Consider the following 16743-nt stretch of genomic DNA (forward strand, 5'->3'; position numbering starts at 1 on the left):
GAGATGTTTTCATGGAAGAATGTAAATGATGTTTGTTCATGGATAACTTAGGTGAATATATTTTAAGTTTAAAACTCTGATATAATATCTTTCTACACATGCACATGTAAAAGCACATTTTATTTAAAAGTTAAAAGTACCATTGTAGAAAATTTTATGGTATACCAATTTTAGTGATAAACAAGAAAATCAGCCTTGTGTTTCATAAATTTACGTTTTCTTAAACACTAAGCACTAGAAAATAGCTAAAGTCATGTTTGTGCAACTGAAAACAGTAATACATTGGCCCAGGTTCTGCTTTTTCACACAGCCATAATATACACTATATACTGCTGCCTTGAAGCACTGTTCCTGAAAATCCCCACTCCAGCAACCTCACTCTAAGATGCTTGTTGCATAGCAGGATGACAACATGAAAGTATAATTTAAAAAAAAGTAAAATTTCCTCAGTGAGAAAGTTAAGATGTAAGTACAGAAGATGTTTCTTTAAACCATTACCTAATATGAACCTTGTGTAAGAGGATAGATCAAGACAATTAAAACTCTAAGGAGGATTAGAGGTTGGCTGCTGTGGTTTCTCTCGTACCGTTTGCTTTGTTTGTTGAATGTCTGTTGCTGTATTCTTCACTCTGGTATCTGACAAATCGCACATAGAGCACAACAGATCCAAGTATGTGCTTGCCTGTTCCTGCAGAGCTCGGAAATGTTTAACCTGAAGGAAGACAATCCTCATATATATTCTGGAACTCATCACATTTCATTAAAACTTTCATTTGTCATAATTTTCAGATGGATGGAAAATGTAAGAGACCAGCTTCAGAGAAGGCTATTTTGTCTTAACCACAATTATCTGGACTATTTACCAATCAGCTTATGGGAAATACATTGCTCACAATGCTAAAGAATGACAACTATATCTTGTTTATTTTTTAGATCAAAGCTCTGAGGGACATGTTGTCCCCTATATAGATTATTCCCTTACAAAGAACTGTTTAAACATGCAGAGTTTCATCTAGATCATTTCCTCAGTGGAAAAGGAAACAGGATTTACATCACTGTTGAGCTGAGAGGGGTGGCTGTCTAGACCTATGAATTCTCCAAAATCTGAATAGATTCTGGGGGGATTCAAGGTGATCTATGCAGAGGGCTGGTTTCTCCATATACGCTTCAGAGCCCTCCCAATCCTGCTTTGCCTCCATGGTAGCACAACTCTGACAGGTTAGAGACTCTCCCTCCAGCTACTGTCCATGCTCCTTGAAGGAGGCTCCCCATCGCATAGGAAAGGGTTACATTAATGTTGACAAGCACAGCACTAACTTACCTACTCAAATAATGAGTGGCTGGTAAGGAAACTGTATCCTATGGAAAAAAAACGGTCTCCCATAACTGGCCCCACCATGGAGTGAAAACCAGTCCCTGAAGAACTCTTTCAAAGAGGCTCAAGGGAAGGGAAAAACAATGCTACAGGGGTGGTACTTTCTCCTTCCCTATCCTGCCCAGCCATAATCTGTGGCATGAGTCCCCTCCACTACTATATGTAGGTGATGTGACCCTAAATTTCTGAATGTGCAGCTTCAAATCAGTTCAGTTTTAATCCAGGGCTCAAAATTTATGCAAAATAGTTAAGTATTAAAAAATAATCAAGTAAAAATGAAACAACAACAATTACAAATTACTTTCTAAGGTATCAGATTCTTACGACAACACCTTAACTTCATGCTTCCTTTCTGTATGGGGAAAAAAACCCAGAAGAGGTCAAAATCCACAAAAAGGGACACAGGACATGGAAAATTCCTTAAGGTAATTTTTGTATGACAGAGTGATTCTGCATCCGTGCATCTGAAATCAGATCTCAGATAAGGACATTGTCAGAGATACTTCATTTCAAGTTGACAGAGCACAGCACTGAAACTTACCTACTAAAGTCATGTCTGGCTGGTAAGGAAACTGTATCCTACAGAAAAGCCATCTCCCATAACTGGCCCCACCATAGAGAATGGTTGGATGACTATGGAGGCCACCCCGCCACAACACCAGTGTGATGGCTGCAAAGCATGTAGCTGTCTGGAGATGCAGAAATTTATACATGAGCTCTCCAGTTTCTGCGCTCCACTATCTACCTGTCTTGTCATTTATATCATCATCATCATCACCACTGCTACCAAGGTCTCCTAGTCCTGATGGTTGAGACAGTCAGTATTCCTATCCAAAAGCCAACATTATTTTCAGTGGTTCTAGGATCTGAGAGAACTCCCCTGTTCAGCTGTGGATAGAGGAATTGATCAGCTTTGAACTTTAGCCTTCTGCGCTTCAAAATAAAATAAAAAAATTCTGGAAGCATCTGGGGACAGATCTTCTGTACCAACTTCCAAGTGCTGATATGCCCTGAAAAGGAGTGTCTGCCACCCGTCACTGTTTGGTTTCCATTGGAGTGTGTGGAAGGGATGCATTTTTTCAAGTCCCATACTTTAGTGCGAGGTTCTGGGGAGCCTACATATCTCCTTGCTTCCTTTCCCTGGCAGAACTCCACAAGAAAGCTGTCAGCCAGGGATAACCCAATAACCTCAGGCTGAAACCTTTTAAAAATTTTCCCATGACACCACTATGCGCCAATGATACCACTGTAATGGGGCTGTACAAGAACATATATAGACAGATGGGTGGCTAGGCAGACAGGGAAACTCAGTGTTAAGCTCTACAATGAAATCTCTGAGCATGTTTATTGAGTTGCTCAACTTTATGTTCAAATATCTTATTTTCACTTATGATGCTGGGCTAGCAAAAGTTACACAGTCCTAGGATGGAGTAGGTGCATGGTGCCTAAAACTGCATTATGCTGCCCCTAGTGCATGAACATTTAACCCTTGGAAATGGGAGTAGTCAGTGAGGCTCTGAAGTTTCCATGAGTGAAGAGCCACAGAGGCAGTTTTCTGCTAATATTAAGCACTTACCTGGATTCACACCAAAAAGGATAATTGAGTGTATAAACCCAGTTTGCTCAAAATGTTGCTCATGTGCACAACTTTTACCTGCTTAACTGCATCCGCCAGGCTGAAAGGTGGCCACATGCTTGGTTTTAACTCTGGCTGAACTGTAGAGAGCCAAGCCTGACACTGTTGTAGAGTATCCTGATGGTTAACATGTTTCTGGAGTTCATGTTCCAAACTCTGGCACACCTAGAATAAAAAGAACAGTAAGGTCATTGACACTTCTGACACTGATATAAAAAAAAGGAAGAGAATATAAAATGCAGGTCTCTGAAACTCCAACCAAGCTGTATTTTTCAGATATTAGGTAAAATTTTCAAGAGAGACTAAGGGCTTGTCTACACGGTGCTTGCACCATGGTGCGCTAACTGGCCCATGGTGGAACTTGCTGGCAAGCACTAGAAGTTTCCCTAGTGCACATTAAATTCTCTAATCTTATTCAAACTTCAGATGCTTTAAAAAACACGAAATCAGTCTAGTATAACATCCAGAATATCCTGTTTTTGTACTTCAGCTACATCACATTCTAGAAATATAATGTAATATACCTTAATTGAATAGGATGAGGCAATTTCACACACTTTTCAGGGAGTTTAGATTAATAACTCTGAATGGCGATGACTGTTGCTTATTTGGCATGTTCATATTTATTTTTCTTAATGGGAAAGCATATGCTACTGTCAATTTCTTTAATGATTAGCTTAATTAGGTGTTGAAAATTTAAGCTCTGGACTTTTAATAGAGAAATTTTCAAATAAAGGCTTGGTTATGCCTTGTAGATACAAGTCCATCTATGTGGGGAGGGGGCAGTGCAGAGGTTTGGGGGGCATTATGCTTTCTGGAGCAACCCACCATACCATAGTTAGTTAAATCTACGTAGGGAGTGCATTGCACACTCCCTTTTATGATTGGTCAGATCTGCTGGCACGTACAGAGGCAGAACCCTGGTTCTACTGCCAGTGGGGACTAGCAGCCCTAACACTGTGGAGTCTTGTGAGAGCAAACCCTGCAGTGGTGTCTCGCCCCGTGAAGTCAGGGGTGCAAGAGGGAGGAAAGCATCTGATGCTCTCACCGTGTCTTGGACACTTGAGGAGGAAACAGACACTGTGTAGCCCAGAGATTTTAGGAGGGAAAAAAAACAGAGATGGAATGAAGTGATTATTAGGTTGTTTTTGTATCTTTATTCATTACTTTTCATTTTATGTCTTTTCTGCGCGCGCGTAGATAGCGCACACACGCACACACACACACAGCCCCTACCTACCTTTTTAAAGAAAATGGCCCTTTCTGCTAACTGGATCAACAGGATGGCCGAGCTAAGACTCTTCTATTGTGCCAGGGAAGATAGAATTTCCTAGCACATCATCAGTTGCTAGTGACGGATGTTCCTAAACTGCTGGCACTAAGTATGAAGTTCACCCCAATGAAGAGGACTCCACACAAGGTTGTCTTAATAGGGGTGAATTTCACTCTAAAAAGAATTGAAACAGACTTCACTACTGCCCCAATCCTGTGAAGAATTACCAACATATTTCACTTTACCCACTGTGAACAATTCCATTGAGTTCACTGGGACAACTCATACTGTGTAAAGTGAAGCGAGTGGGCAAGTGTTTGCAGAATCTGGGTCTATATGACTCAATCTAAACCTAAGCTTGCTTAAAACAAATAAACTTCAATAGAACTTCGACCTCAGCTGATTTTTAACATCTTTTATTATATATTGCATGGAGCTATACACGTGGATTTTATTTATTTATTTAGCCAAACTTAACCTTTATGCTTTAATAATAAAATATAGTCAAACTCTTTTTCTAAAATTTGATGAAAAAAAGTAGTCCCTTGCTGGATGGAGACCATGTTTCTCTGATTTTATATTAATAATACATTTGCATACCCCTGTAAATAGGGATTTTAAATCAATCTGGGCTTATGTGGAGAACAAATTATGACAAAAAATGGCCACTTTAATCAATTTATCTGTAGCATAAGGAATGGTGGCACAGTTACATTAGTAACATGTAGAGTCAGCTTTTAAACAATTTAATGAAACATCAAATTATTTCAGAAATTCTAATACATTTTTCCCATCCTGCACAGAATTATTACAATACTGTACATAACCAGCATGTTACTTATAGTTATATCTGATATACATTGAAAAAAAAGCTCTTTACAGCTCTTTATATACGTTGAAAAAAAAAAGACTTACTCTCTGAGCTGTGCTACATATGGCTGAATAACTGTCTTTTGTCCCCTGCAGATGGGTTTGTGTGTTTTGCTTAAATTTTGCTTGAAGATGTTCTGCACATCGATTGATCAAATAGTCACCTTTATTTTTAAGGCTGTTCAAATGGTCTTCAAATCCTGCAATCTCTTCCATCATTGCCTAAAAAAAAAAAGTTAAAAAAACCCATAAAGAAATACTTCGATAGTAAAACCACTTCTGAGTGATGACTTCTCAAAGCAACTCATATGCTTAAATATTTTTCTTAAATGTATTTGTGATTAGATTTCATGAGAAAACGGTTATGTTCCAGCTATTAGACTGTACAATCTGTCTTAAAGCCTTTGTCACCCAAGAGATCCTAGTCTGTCACTTAATCAACAGAATACAGCAAATTCACATACATAGGTATCCTCTAGACATATTACAAACATCTTAAATGAACCAACATGATGTGCTTTGTCCTAAATTGAGTAACTTTCATTTTTCCTTGTCAACAGTCCCTCTCTGTTGCTGCTTATCACCCCTTTTTCATGTCAAATCTAATATTAGAGTCAGATTTTGATGTTGACAGTAATTGATCCAAAAGTGGTCCCATTAAGAACAATGCATGAAATCCTAGCCCCATTGATGTAAATAGGAATTATGCCATTGACTTCAAGGGAACCAGGATTTCACACAATGAAACTACTTAAGGAGTAACATACTAACCAAAATAAGTTAGGACATCATTATCTGGTCCATAGTTTGAAGGCATTTTGAGGCAAGGATTTTGACTGTTTAACTTCAGTGTGTACTAACCACGGCAATGGGTTGCTAGCAATAATTATGCCTTCCATGAGAGTATTTGAGGGTATTTTACAACCTAATAACAAGAGAGAATAATACAAACTCTTCTAAAAACTAGGAGGTTTTTGTCCTCCCAAGAGTCAGGAATCAATAGTGTCCCAGGGCAGGAGGGCCCAGCTCTGCCTCTTGAGGTCTATTTCTTCTCAGCATGAAATAGAGAAAATCAAATACAAAATTAAGACATATATACATAAATTTCACATTATGTCACTGCTGCTCACTGAAGGTGACATGAATCAGAAACACACTGATCTGGATGTAGACAGTGAGTGCATCAAGTTATTCTTGTTAACCCAGTCAATGTTACAGATATTCAAGTAAGTACAGAAAAGGGTGATAAAAAAGTTACAGCTCCAGAACTGAGATGGGGAATTGCTGGAGTAATATTTTTTATTTTTACTGAGTAAATGACATGTGTTCAAACACAAGACCTACCTTGTGGTTGGCTAGTTGCTGAGCTATTATTTCTACGCTGCTGCTCTCCATAAGGTCAGGAGTGACCAGCCTGCTGGACATCTGTAACAACCACTTTTCCACTTCTTGTAAGTCACTGTTATAATCTTCATGCTCTTTTACTTTCACCTCCAAGCTTTCAACATGTGCCTGTGGGACCATATAAACCAAAATACAATTTTAGAAACACTTACAAGAGAAAGGATGTCAAAAGTTGCTCTGAAACCTGAAAAGTTACTAAGAGACTGATCCTGCAAACTATTTAATCATAGGAGTAGTGCTTATAGGTCTAGACCACAATGAACACATCAGAAGAACTTCTTGCATCAGTATGGGTTGGGCACAATTTTAAAAAAAGTACAAAAATATTAATGATAAAGAAAATTGAGGGTTTTTTTTAAAAGGGCGACTATCAACTTGAAAAGTAGTTAATCCTTGTCACTTACAGTAATCACACACGTTACTTGTAATTACAGTAGAAAAAACAACAGACAAGAATGTTACTTTTAAAATGATAGTGTCCTTTTAAAATATATTTTACTGTGGATTTTTTTCTGTTTAAATTCATGTATATATGCTAGAGTTGAAATCACCCAGGTTGCCAAAAAACAAATCTAACACAATAAAAATCATTCAGAGAAGCATCATTTTGTTCCTGTAAATTATAACTCAAACAAAACAAAACGACATCCACAAATTTGGTTCTCTCTTTGTCCGCCAGGGGAAGGTGGAATAGCAATTAAAGGGACACTATACAGTTTTACTGTAGCTTAGTACTGTTGGAGGCATCACCTGTAAAGAGCTTTAGGAATAACACATTATATAGATATATCAGCATTACATTTTCAAAATATTATATACTCATTAACTAATTAATTAAAATTACTTAAGGAAATTTTCCTTTGTGATCTCAGCCATGCCTAGCTTGTGAGATCTGGCAGGAACACAGTACAAGGTGATGTGATTCAAGGACATTTTTACTTTTGAAGTGTCATTTACTCAGGAAACTATTTTTATGCAATGAGATGATTTGACACACATCTGTGCCTTGTGCTTGTCTGAGAACTCCTTTGCTAAGTCTCTAAGGTCATAGGCTCGTTCCTGATAGAGTTGGCCCACTCTTCAAGTTCAGAGTGGTCACTGATATCTTTTAACCACTCTCCTTTAAGCAGTAAGTTTCAAGAGGAGACCTCTCCCCTAGTACCTCAATACTCATTTGAGCTTTCCTTGTGATATTTACTTAAGTAATAATTTACCTCACTGCAGAGAGCTCACACGAGACCCAGTGCACCTTGTAAACCCCACATAAAGGGGGCTTTTGCCAGCCCTCTGCATTGGGATGAAATGTCACCCACAGGAAAAAACCTCAACCCTTTAAACTGGAAAAAAACAAAAACATTTCTCATATTGTGCGTTAGTGACATGAAAGGATCCCACAGGTCCCTTGCTGATTTCTTTTACCTTTGCCACATTGCAGAGTTCCTGGTAATTGGCCTGAAGTTTCTGAATGTTGTCCCCTAAAGTAACGTCATGCACAAGTTCAAGAAGGGCTTCTCCTTTTTCAGTCACTGATTTTATCGAAGGCTCGTGGGACAGCACCGTCTGTTGTACTGACTACAAGTGCAAGCATTATAGTGAAAAAATATACTGTAAACAGAATATGGTAAGATCGCTTCCCTTAAATTCCAGGCTCAGAAAGTCCCCTCTAATCATGGAGCTCCCCCTTCTCCTACAGTAGAGGGCGCAGTCACCTCTGCGGCAGTATCCTTCCCCCCCCCCGCCAGGGCTGTATTATTTTTTCCTTGGAGCCCCCTCAGGAATTCTAGGGGCAGTTACAATGAGAGAGTGAGCATGTGTGTGTGTGGGTGGGAGGTGGAGGCGGCAAGTGCACCTGTGGGCGAACATTTTTCACAAAACTATCACTCTTTATCTGAACTCTTAGTCCTTATTCTCAAAGAAAAACTGCACAACACTTTCAAAAGATGAGCCTGGGAGCTTAACTTTGTAACTTTGCTAGACGCTAAAAATCATGGACTGAACAGACATTGGATTTATGGCTTATTACAACAATCTGTAACCCATTAACAACCCCCTACATCAACTGCCTTTTTTTCCGCTCTCCCTTCCTTCCCTCCTTATGACTGAAGGGATATTAACAAGCCACTTCACCTTGAATGGTCCCTTGAAATATGTGTTAACTACTGTGATAAACAATCTGATCCACTACTTTGTGGACTGGTCAATAGTAGAAAATTAGATAGTAAAACCAATCTCGGTCAAGGATGTGAAAAATCTACACCCTAGAGTGGCAATGTTAAACCTACCTAAGTCCCCATTTATACAGCGTTAGGTAGATGGAAGAATTTTTCTATTAACCTAGCTACTGCCTCTCAGGGAGGTGGATTACTGACAGGAGAATCCCTCTCTCTGTTCCACTGTGCCATTTTAAGTGTAGACATACCCTGAGTATGTTTCCCAGGCCTGAAGAAGGACTCAAAAGCTTGTGTCTCTCACCAACAGACATTGGTCTAATAAAAGATATTTCCTCACCCACCCTGTCTCTTTAGAACTATTTTAATTCTTAATATTTTTATAATGCTTTTAAAATTAAAAGCATTGGAGCCTACAATCTCCCATGTCAACTAAACTGGAACTTTCAGTTTCAGGTTTAGTTTACAAAATAAAATAATATAATATAAAATAAAATAACATCTCAGAAGAGTTCTCAATTGTGCATCTTTTGTCTCAGACCGACACAGGCTGGAATTTTTCAGACCATTTAATAGATCAACAGGTATTTTAAATTAGCCAAATTTGTGGCATGGCCAAATTCTGCTTTCAGCAACATCAGCATAAATCCAGAGTAACCCCACTGACATTAGTGTATTGCGGAACAAAATTTGGCTCAATTCATTATATCATTACACCTATAAAACTAGTAGACTGATGAGAAGGAGTTTGCATGCCTTCAATATTCAGGGTTAAAATCAGAGGCAATACAAACAACTGCATGCAGTACATTATCTACATTAGCATGTATCACTAGGTGAAAACTTGTGCACTTCAGAAATACAAAGGAAAGGTGCAACAGAAAGTGTGTAATTTAGATCCCGAGTAGGGGAAGCTAAATGAGGAAATGTGTAACTTACACACATTACTCTTGTAATTTACACACAGAGGTGGCAGTGTGTAGTCGGAAAAGCACTAATTAGAGGTGTATCTTGATTTCCTTTTCACCCTCCTATTAGTTGCTTTCCCTGCTACATCCTTGCCCTTCCATTCCCCACGATGTTTTAAACTGTAACAACTTCTATGAGTTACCACCATATAATTTACACCATCATTTATGTCACCTCTGAATTTGGCCCTCAGTTTTCAGGTTAAGTCTCATTATCTTTGTGGTAAATAGTACCATATAGCACTATAACCTATTTTCCATTCTATAGAAAACTTAAATATAGCAAGAAAAAAAGAGGAGCATAAGGAGGCAATGTCAGCTGTGACAGAAAAGTTCCAGAAGACTGCAGGTCAAATTCTATTGTCACTTAAACTAGTTTAAATCCAGAATAACTATTGATATCAGTGGAGTTACTCCATACTTATTCCATGTAAATGAGAACAAAAATTGGACCCAGGTGGGTAACCTTCAAACATGGAGAACTTATTATGGCACCCAAATTCCACATTTGGATGCTTACACTGGCTCTTTGGCACAGATACTATGCATTTATGATTTGAGCATCCAGATAAGGGATCTCATGGAATCTATTAAGGCCCCCACAGCTGAAAACTTGGACCTCAAGGACTTCTAGCTCAAAACTTCATTCATACAATGGAGTCACAGCATCAATTCTTACCTTGTATTTGGATAACTGGGCCTTCTTCTCATATAATTCAGTTTTCGGCTCCACTTGAGTGTGCAATATGGCTTGGTACTCTGTAAGCCACTGAGTCTGTGCCTTGTACCTGTCTGAGAATTCCTTTGACAACTGGAGGCACTTCTCTAAGGCCATATGCTCCTTCCTGACAGAGCTGGCCAGCTCTTCAAGCTGCTCCATGTAATCACCAATCTCTTTCCTTAACTGGTCAGCTTTATTTCCCTCCATGTATTTAATAGCCCGATCACCTTTCTCACGGGCAGATTTCAGCAAATTGTGGCCAACATCCATGTCACGCAAAAGAAGCTGTAAAGGAAAATATGGAGATTAACAGAGAAAGCAGACTGAGTCTTTTTCCCTTTCATTTTCCTTTGTTTTAATTTTTATGTCAAAGAGATGCTAGTAGCAATGTCTTTTTCAAACTATCGAGGCCAAAGAGATTGAGCGAACTTCTCACTGCTAGGGATGCTGCTTGCAGTACCATGATGAGATGCATTAGCAGGGAAAAGCTTGCACTTGTGCTGTTCATGCTGTAATTCAACACAATATTGCCAACTGAGGATCCGGACTTCTCTCTCCAAGACTATCAGCTCATCACTTTTCATAATCAAGAAATTCACTTTAAAAGAGATAACTAAACAGTTCAAATTCACTGTACTGTTTTATTGCAATACAATGAATGCTGACAGTAGACGTAGTGTGAATACTACATGGTTTATCACTTTGGTCAATATTTCAAAAGCTGGCTTAAGTGGAACAGATACAAGAAAATATAATTCTTTCATTCTCCACTGCTTATTAAGTATGGCTAACGGGAAAAACAAAACAGTGTGCATCTCAGAAAGGAATTAAAGCTTTCATTAAAGATACAATGTTTTAAAACCACGTAATAGAAATCAGCCAGAGGTGGTGAAATCTCAGGAGTTGAACTAGGAAATTTTATTTACGGAGTTTGTCAAATACAAAGTGCACAAGATAAGGTGGAATAGTTGAAAGCGGTTCTTTGGCATAGTAGGTTTAAATATTGCAAGGAGACTGAGGAATTCATTCACAGCTCTGAGGTAAAGTGTGAGTTTTACCACTGGGTTAGTTCAGTGGGAGGAAAGGAAAAGTTTTGTTCCCCACAATACATTTCTATAATAAAATTTATACCACATGATTATTTGGGTGTCTTTTATTTTAAACTAAATCAAAATATAAACACCCTCTATTAGAAGAATGGGATTAAGATGAATTTCACTATGAAGAGTTACCAAACTATTAATCCAATGTCATCAAACTCCACACACTAGGAGAACATCAAATTTTACACCCAATGTTTGCTATGCTGCTAACTACTCTGGACTGTTGGAATCAGAATTATGAGTAACTGGAGGTATACTATTAAATGTGGACTAGTGTATGTGACTTAACTCATGAAGAAAAATGATTAACAAATCCCAAGTTCAAGTGTACTGTACCTCTAGTTTCTGCATTTTCTTCTCCATTGCTGTTTTATCCACTACATCAGTCTTGGTTACCACATTTTTTAAGTTCTGGCTAGTGGCTCCATACCAATCTGTGTAAGTGCAGAAAGCTAATTCTGACTCCTCCATACTTCGAATCTCTTCTTCCAGGAACTTTATTTGTTCCTTCAAACAAATGTTGGAAACAGAAAGTGAAATGCTTATCATTGTCCATTTCTTGACAAGAGAACGTTTAATAAAAGCAACAAAATACTATTTTATGAAAGAATCATCAATTTACGAAGTTCAGTGACTTGTAATTCATTCCTTTTATATCCACCAGATAATTGTTCTCATGGGGATTTTCTGTATTCTCTTTTCAACATGTGTGTATAGCAATCACTAATGTTAAAATGGAGTAATATTTTAGCACTAAAGGGGGAGGGTACAGGTGATAAATTTCTATTTTGTATTTTTAAGTGAATTTAGGCCTGGTTTACACTAGGAAATTATGTAGGTGAAACATGCACACCCCTGAACAACACAGTTAAACTGACCTAACTCCCAGCGTAGACAGTTCTAGGTTGCTGGGATAATTCTTCCATTGACAAAGCTATCGTCTCTTGGGGACCTGAGGTAACTATCCGGACAAGAGGAACTCTCCTGTGGGCATAGGTAACATCTTCACTGAAGCACTGAAGTGGTGCAGCTGTGCCGCTGCAGTGTTTTAAGTGTAGATGTACGCTTAGTGATTGTAAGAGGTGTCAGATTGAAAGTACCATAATCTGAAGTGATCTGCAAGATGGACCTTGCCAGTTCACATTTCCCCACAACGCCCTACCAATGCACCTCCATGACAACCTGAAGGCACTTCTCTAAAATTCATTCAATGTCCATGCACACTGAACCCTCAAGTTGTCTGTTGGGACTGCCAAGAGAGGTATCAGTCCGTATCTCCTGTGAGAATATTTTTTGTGATGTAGATAACTTACACAAACTGTCTATAGGAAAACAGAATCAGACTACCAACACATTTCACACAGATTGTTTAACACCCATGACATGGTGACAATTTATGATTACTGCAGAAGTTGGCTGAAAGGTCTATTTCCTATTAACAATGCCCAGATCCATCTAGCCCACTGAAATCTAGAGAGGGGAGGGTTCTTGTATGTGCACATTATATGATTTGAGGATTCTATATCAATGAATAATTTGTGGTAACCATGGCCAATAAATAATACCTACCTGTGTCTCCCCCTTTGCTGACATTGCATAATATTATAATGAATGAATTACCATTACTTACCAGTACATGAAGGATCAGAGCTTGGTACCGAGAGGTAAGCTGGGTAGCTTGATTTCCCATTCTACTGGTGGTATGACTTTCCTCCAGGATTTGCTGAGCTAATGCCCCAACTTCTTCAACATCATCTTTGTAGATTGTTATTTCTTCATGCCACTTCTGAGACAAAGAAGACAGACATTATCAAGTTGTATGTGATTACAACCATGTATCTTAACACTGGAAATGTAGTTGTTTACTCTGGTCAGTACAGCAGAGACAGTCAACAGTGTGATGGGAGAGTGTGCTGGATTCAATTCTGGTTCCCTCATCAAGAAAAGAGTTGAACAGATTCCAGTTCCAGGACCAAACTCTTCTTTCAGTTGTGCCAATGCACTCTACAGGCCAATTAAATTCCAGATCCCACACTGAGATTACAGCTCTGGCAAAATCATCTCTTCACCTGTAAGCGGAGCAAGTTTGATCTAGACTCCCTGAGAGACAATGGCAATGTCGTATTTACAGGCATTTTTCATAGTAGAACTACACTGTAATGTATACACCATGTGTGATATATACAGCGTTGCTCAAATAGATGGACAGTCATTACCTTCATTTGCTGTAGCTGCATCTCCTTTGTTGCTCTCTCAGACTGCCGCCCGGTCCTGATATTAACTTTCTCCTCCAGGGTCTTAAGCCAGTCATCTACCTTCTGAAACTTTTTCTCCATTAACCTCAGTCTATTCAGAGTGGTGTTTAGCTGGGTCCTGGCCTCAGAAAGCCTGTACTGGTAAACTTGCCAATCCTGTCGCATGGACTCCAGTGCTCTGTCTTCTATCTGGGGTATGCCCCAAGATATCACCTCCTCCCTGCCATGGAGCACTGCATTTAGTAATGCCTGTCCCTCTGCACAATTGACCTGTAGTTCCTGCAAGTGTACAATTACAGGGATAACATCTTCACATGTTTTACACTAACAGTGGTTAGCATGTTTTGCAGAGTAGATAAAACCCTAGCTCCAAACTCCCTTTGACTTCAATGGAGCCATGACATGACCCAGTGTATTTAAAGTTGAGTACCTTATACCACTTCAGTGGTAGTCTGGTTGTGAACATCTTAACTAATCCAGCCTGGCAGAGATTTTATTTGACACAATCACTAGTGTTGCTCAATGAATTAAGGGATACATTTATGGCCAAAATGTGCTATATGTTCCTCCCTTAGCTGCTGAGCTGATCATAACTTCCAAAACATGTCATCTTTGTTGGCATGGGCACTTGGGATCCCTGAGCCCATTCAGCACATCCTTGAACTCAAGGCTTTTGGGCTGGCAGCCAGGATACTACTACCTTGCCAATGTGGTAACTTTTAAAACCAAATCTGTTTCATTAGATTCCTGGACCTGTTTTCCATTGCTCTTAGCCAGATGCTTATTTTTGCCCTATGTAGGTAAAAACAGCCACAAAGGGTACCACGTTTTAAAGAAAGTTGATTGAAAAAAAGGCATACAAAATCAGGAAACAGCTGGTTTGGAGATTTATGGCCCAGATTTTTTAGTAATAAATATACCAGTATTTTCCCTGTAAATATTTCATATACAATTACAAACTAATTCCCGGCATCCTTTATAGTTAAGAATTATAACGTGCTGGTTTTTACTCTGTTAGACTGTTGCCAGGTCCTGATATTAACTTTCTCCTCCAGGGTATTAAGCCAGTCTGGTTTTATTTTGAGACTGTGTAATTCAGGTTCGTCATAAATCCATTTTGATACCAAAATGGGCTAGCCAAATTACAGAATATGATGGTCCCCAGTTTTCTGATGAAGATATTTGAAACAGAAGACACTTGGGTTTCTGCTGTTAATTCCGGAACAGAATGAAAATGGCTTTAATAAAAAAGCCAAGAAGGGACCATCTGTTCAAACACTGCACAAGAGAAGAACACAGCAACCTGAAACATATACTTCTTTTCACATTTATTTCTATGGAACAAATATCCCATCCTTAATTTTAAGAAACTTTCCTTCCATGTAAATATTTTTAAAAGTATAATTTTGTAGACAGCATATCCACACTGACTTTAATCCCTTTAAAAAATCATGTGTAAGATAGTGGGTATTTCACATTTGCAGCCCTAAATTACAAATTGTCCCACCAACTTTATAAATATGTTATATTTGATTAATACTGTATAGCCCTTTTGTGTTATTGCTAGGTCAAGAACAGGACTAAAAAAAAAAACAACTCTCTCACTCAGTTGCTAAGTCGTGAAAGACTTAAGACTCAATGAACAAAATACTCTCTAATGTGATAGTATGGATTTATTTCAGCTGATTTAGAGAAAAAGTGGTATCATGTTTCATCTTCAGATCCCTTTAGTTCTGGCTTTTAGAACCTGACAGTACTTTACTGTAATACTGTTAACTATATTGTAGACTGAGAGTTGTACAAAGTTTTCCCTTTAAAGACTTAAATTCAGGCCAGATTTACTGCAGTCTGCAAAACTGGGAAAGTTTGGTGTGACTATGGACTTATGGGCTGATATATGGGGTCAACTGGAAGTCACAAAACTCAATCCCTAAAAGTCAAAAGACTTCAACCAGGAGTTGAAAGGCAGCAGGACTGAGCCCACTAGTTGGGTAGCAAATACCTTAGACAAAAGAGTCCTTGTGCAAAATGTAAATCAATTAACAAAACCAAAGCCCAAAGTATATTATATCTAGAGATCGAGAAAACTGACCCGTTTCAGTTTGCAGTGGTTTGTGTGAACCACTTGGCCAGTTTTGGTTCATGAGGGCATTGATTCTTTGAGTTCTGAGTTCAAACTACCCCTGAAACTCTAAGAATGACTCAGCTGAAAATGTTAGATTTTACCTGATATTTTTGCTCTACTTCCACTGTATATTTAAATAAAAGAATAGTACCAATAACAACAATAATATAGTCTGAGCCATAAAAAGGAACTGTAAGAAACTGAAGAAAGTCTTTGATGAACCACAGTATGTTGAGGAAGAATCAACATGGGTTTGGTAAAGGAAAATCATGCCTCACCACTCTAATAAAATTATTTGAGGATGTCAATAAGCATGTGGACAAGAAGGATCCCCAGTGTACTTGGACCTTCAGAAAGCCTTTGACAAGGTCCCACACCAAAGCCTCTTCAGCAAACTAAGCAGTCATGGGATAAGAGGGAAGGTTCCCTCATGCATCAGTAACTGGTTACAACATAAGAAACAAAGAGTAGGAATAAATGGTCAGTTTTCACAATGGAGAGAAGTAAGTAGTAGGGTCTCTCAAAGATCTAGGACCTGTGCTGTTCAACTTATTCATAAATGCTATGGAAAAGGGGATGAACAGTGAGGTAGCTCAATTTGCAGACCATACAAAATTACTAAAGACAGTTAAGTCCACAGCTGATTGCAAAGAGTTACAAAGGGATCTCTCAAAACTGGGTCACAAGGCAACAAAATGGCAGATGAAAATCATCATTGAGAAGTGCAAATGTATATTGGAAACAATAATCCATACAATACATACAAAATGATGGGGTCTAAACTAGATGTTACCACTCAAGAAAAAGATCTTGGAGCTGTCAAATAGCTCTTTGAAAACAGCTGC

The 16743-nt window shown here is 38.6% G+C and overlaps 1 protein-coding gene across 12 annotated transcripts in view; it reads right to left on the reverse strand.

The window, feature by feature from the left end:
• SYNE1 (spectrin repeat containing nuclear envelope protein 1) overlaps positions 1–16743 on the reverse strand; it is a 501442-nt gene that overhangs the window by 212086 nt on the left and 272613 nt on the right. For all 12 annotated transcript variants that reach the window (XM_073337684.1, XM_073337695.1, XM_073337685.1 and 9 more), the window contains 9 exons: positions 13735–14052; positions 13149–13304; positions 11855–12025; positions 10374–10700; positions 7978–8130; positions 6499–6666; positions 5200–5376; positions 3030–3176; positions 587–712 (listed from right to left, as the gene is read on the reverse strand). In XM_073337684.1, the coding sequence (XP_073193785.1) occupies positions 587–712; positions 3030–3176; positions 5200–5376; positions 6499–6666; positions 7978–8130; positions 10374–10700; positions 11855–12025; positions 13149–13304; positions 13735–14052 (1743 nt within the window). The remainder of the gene's footprint in view (positions 1–586; positions 713–3029; positions 3177–5199; positions 5377–6498; positions 6667–7977; positions 8131–10373; positions 10701–11854; positions 12026–13148; positions 13305–13734; positions 14053–16743) is intronic.

Source organism: Lepidochelys kempii, chromosome 3 (assembly GCF_965140265.1).
Source record: "Lepidochelys kempii isolate rLepKem1 chromosome 3, rLepKem1.hap2, whole genome shotgun sequence".
In the NCBI taxonomy this organism is placed as follows: Eukaryota; Metazoa; Chordata; order Testudines; family Cheloniidae; genus Lepidochelys; species Lepidochelys kempii.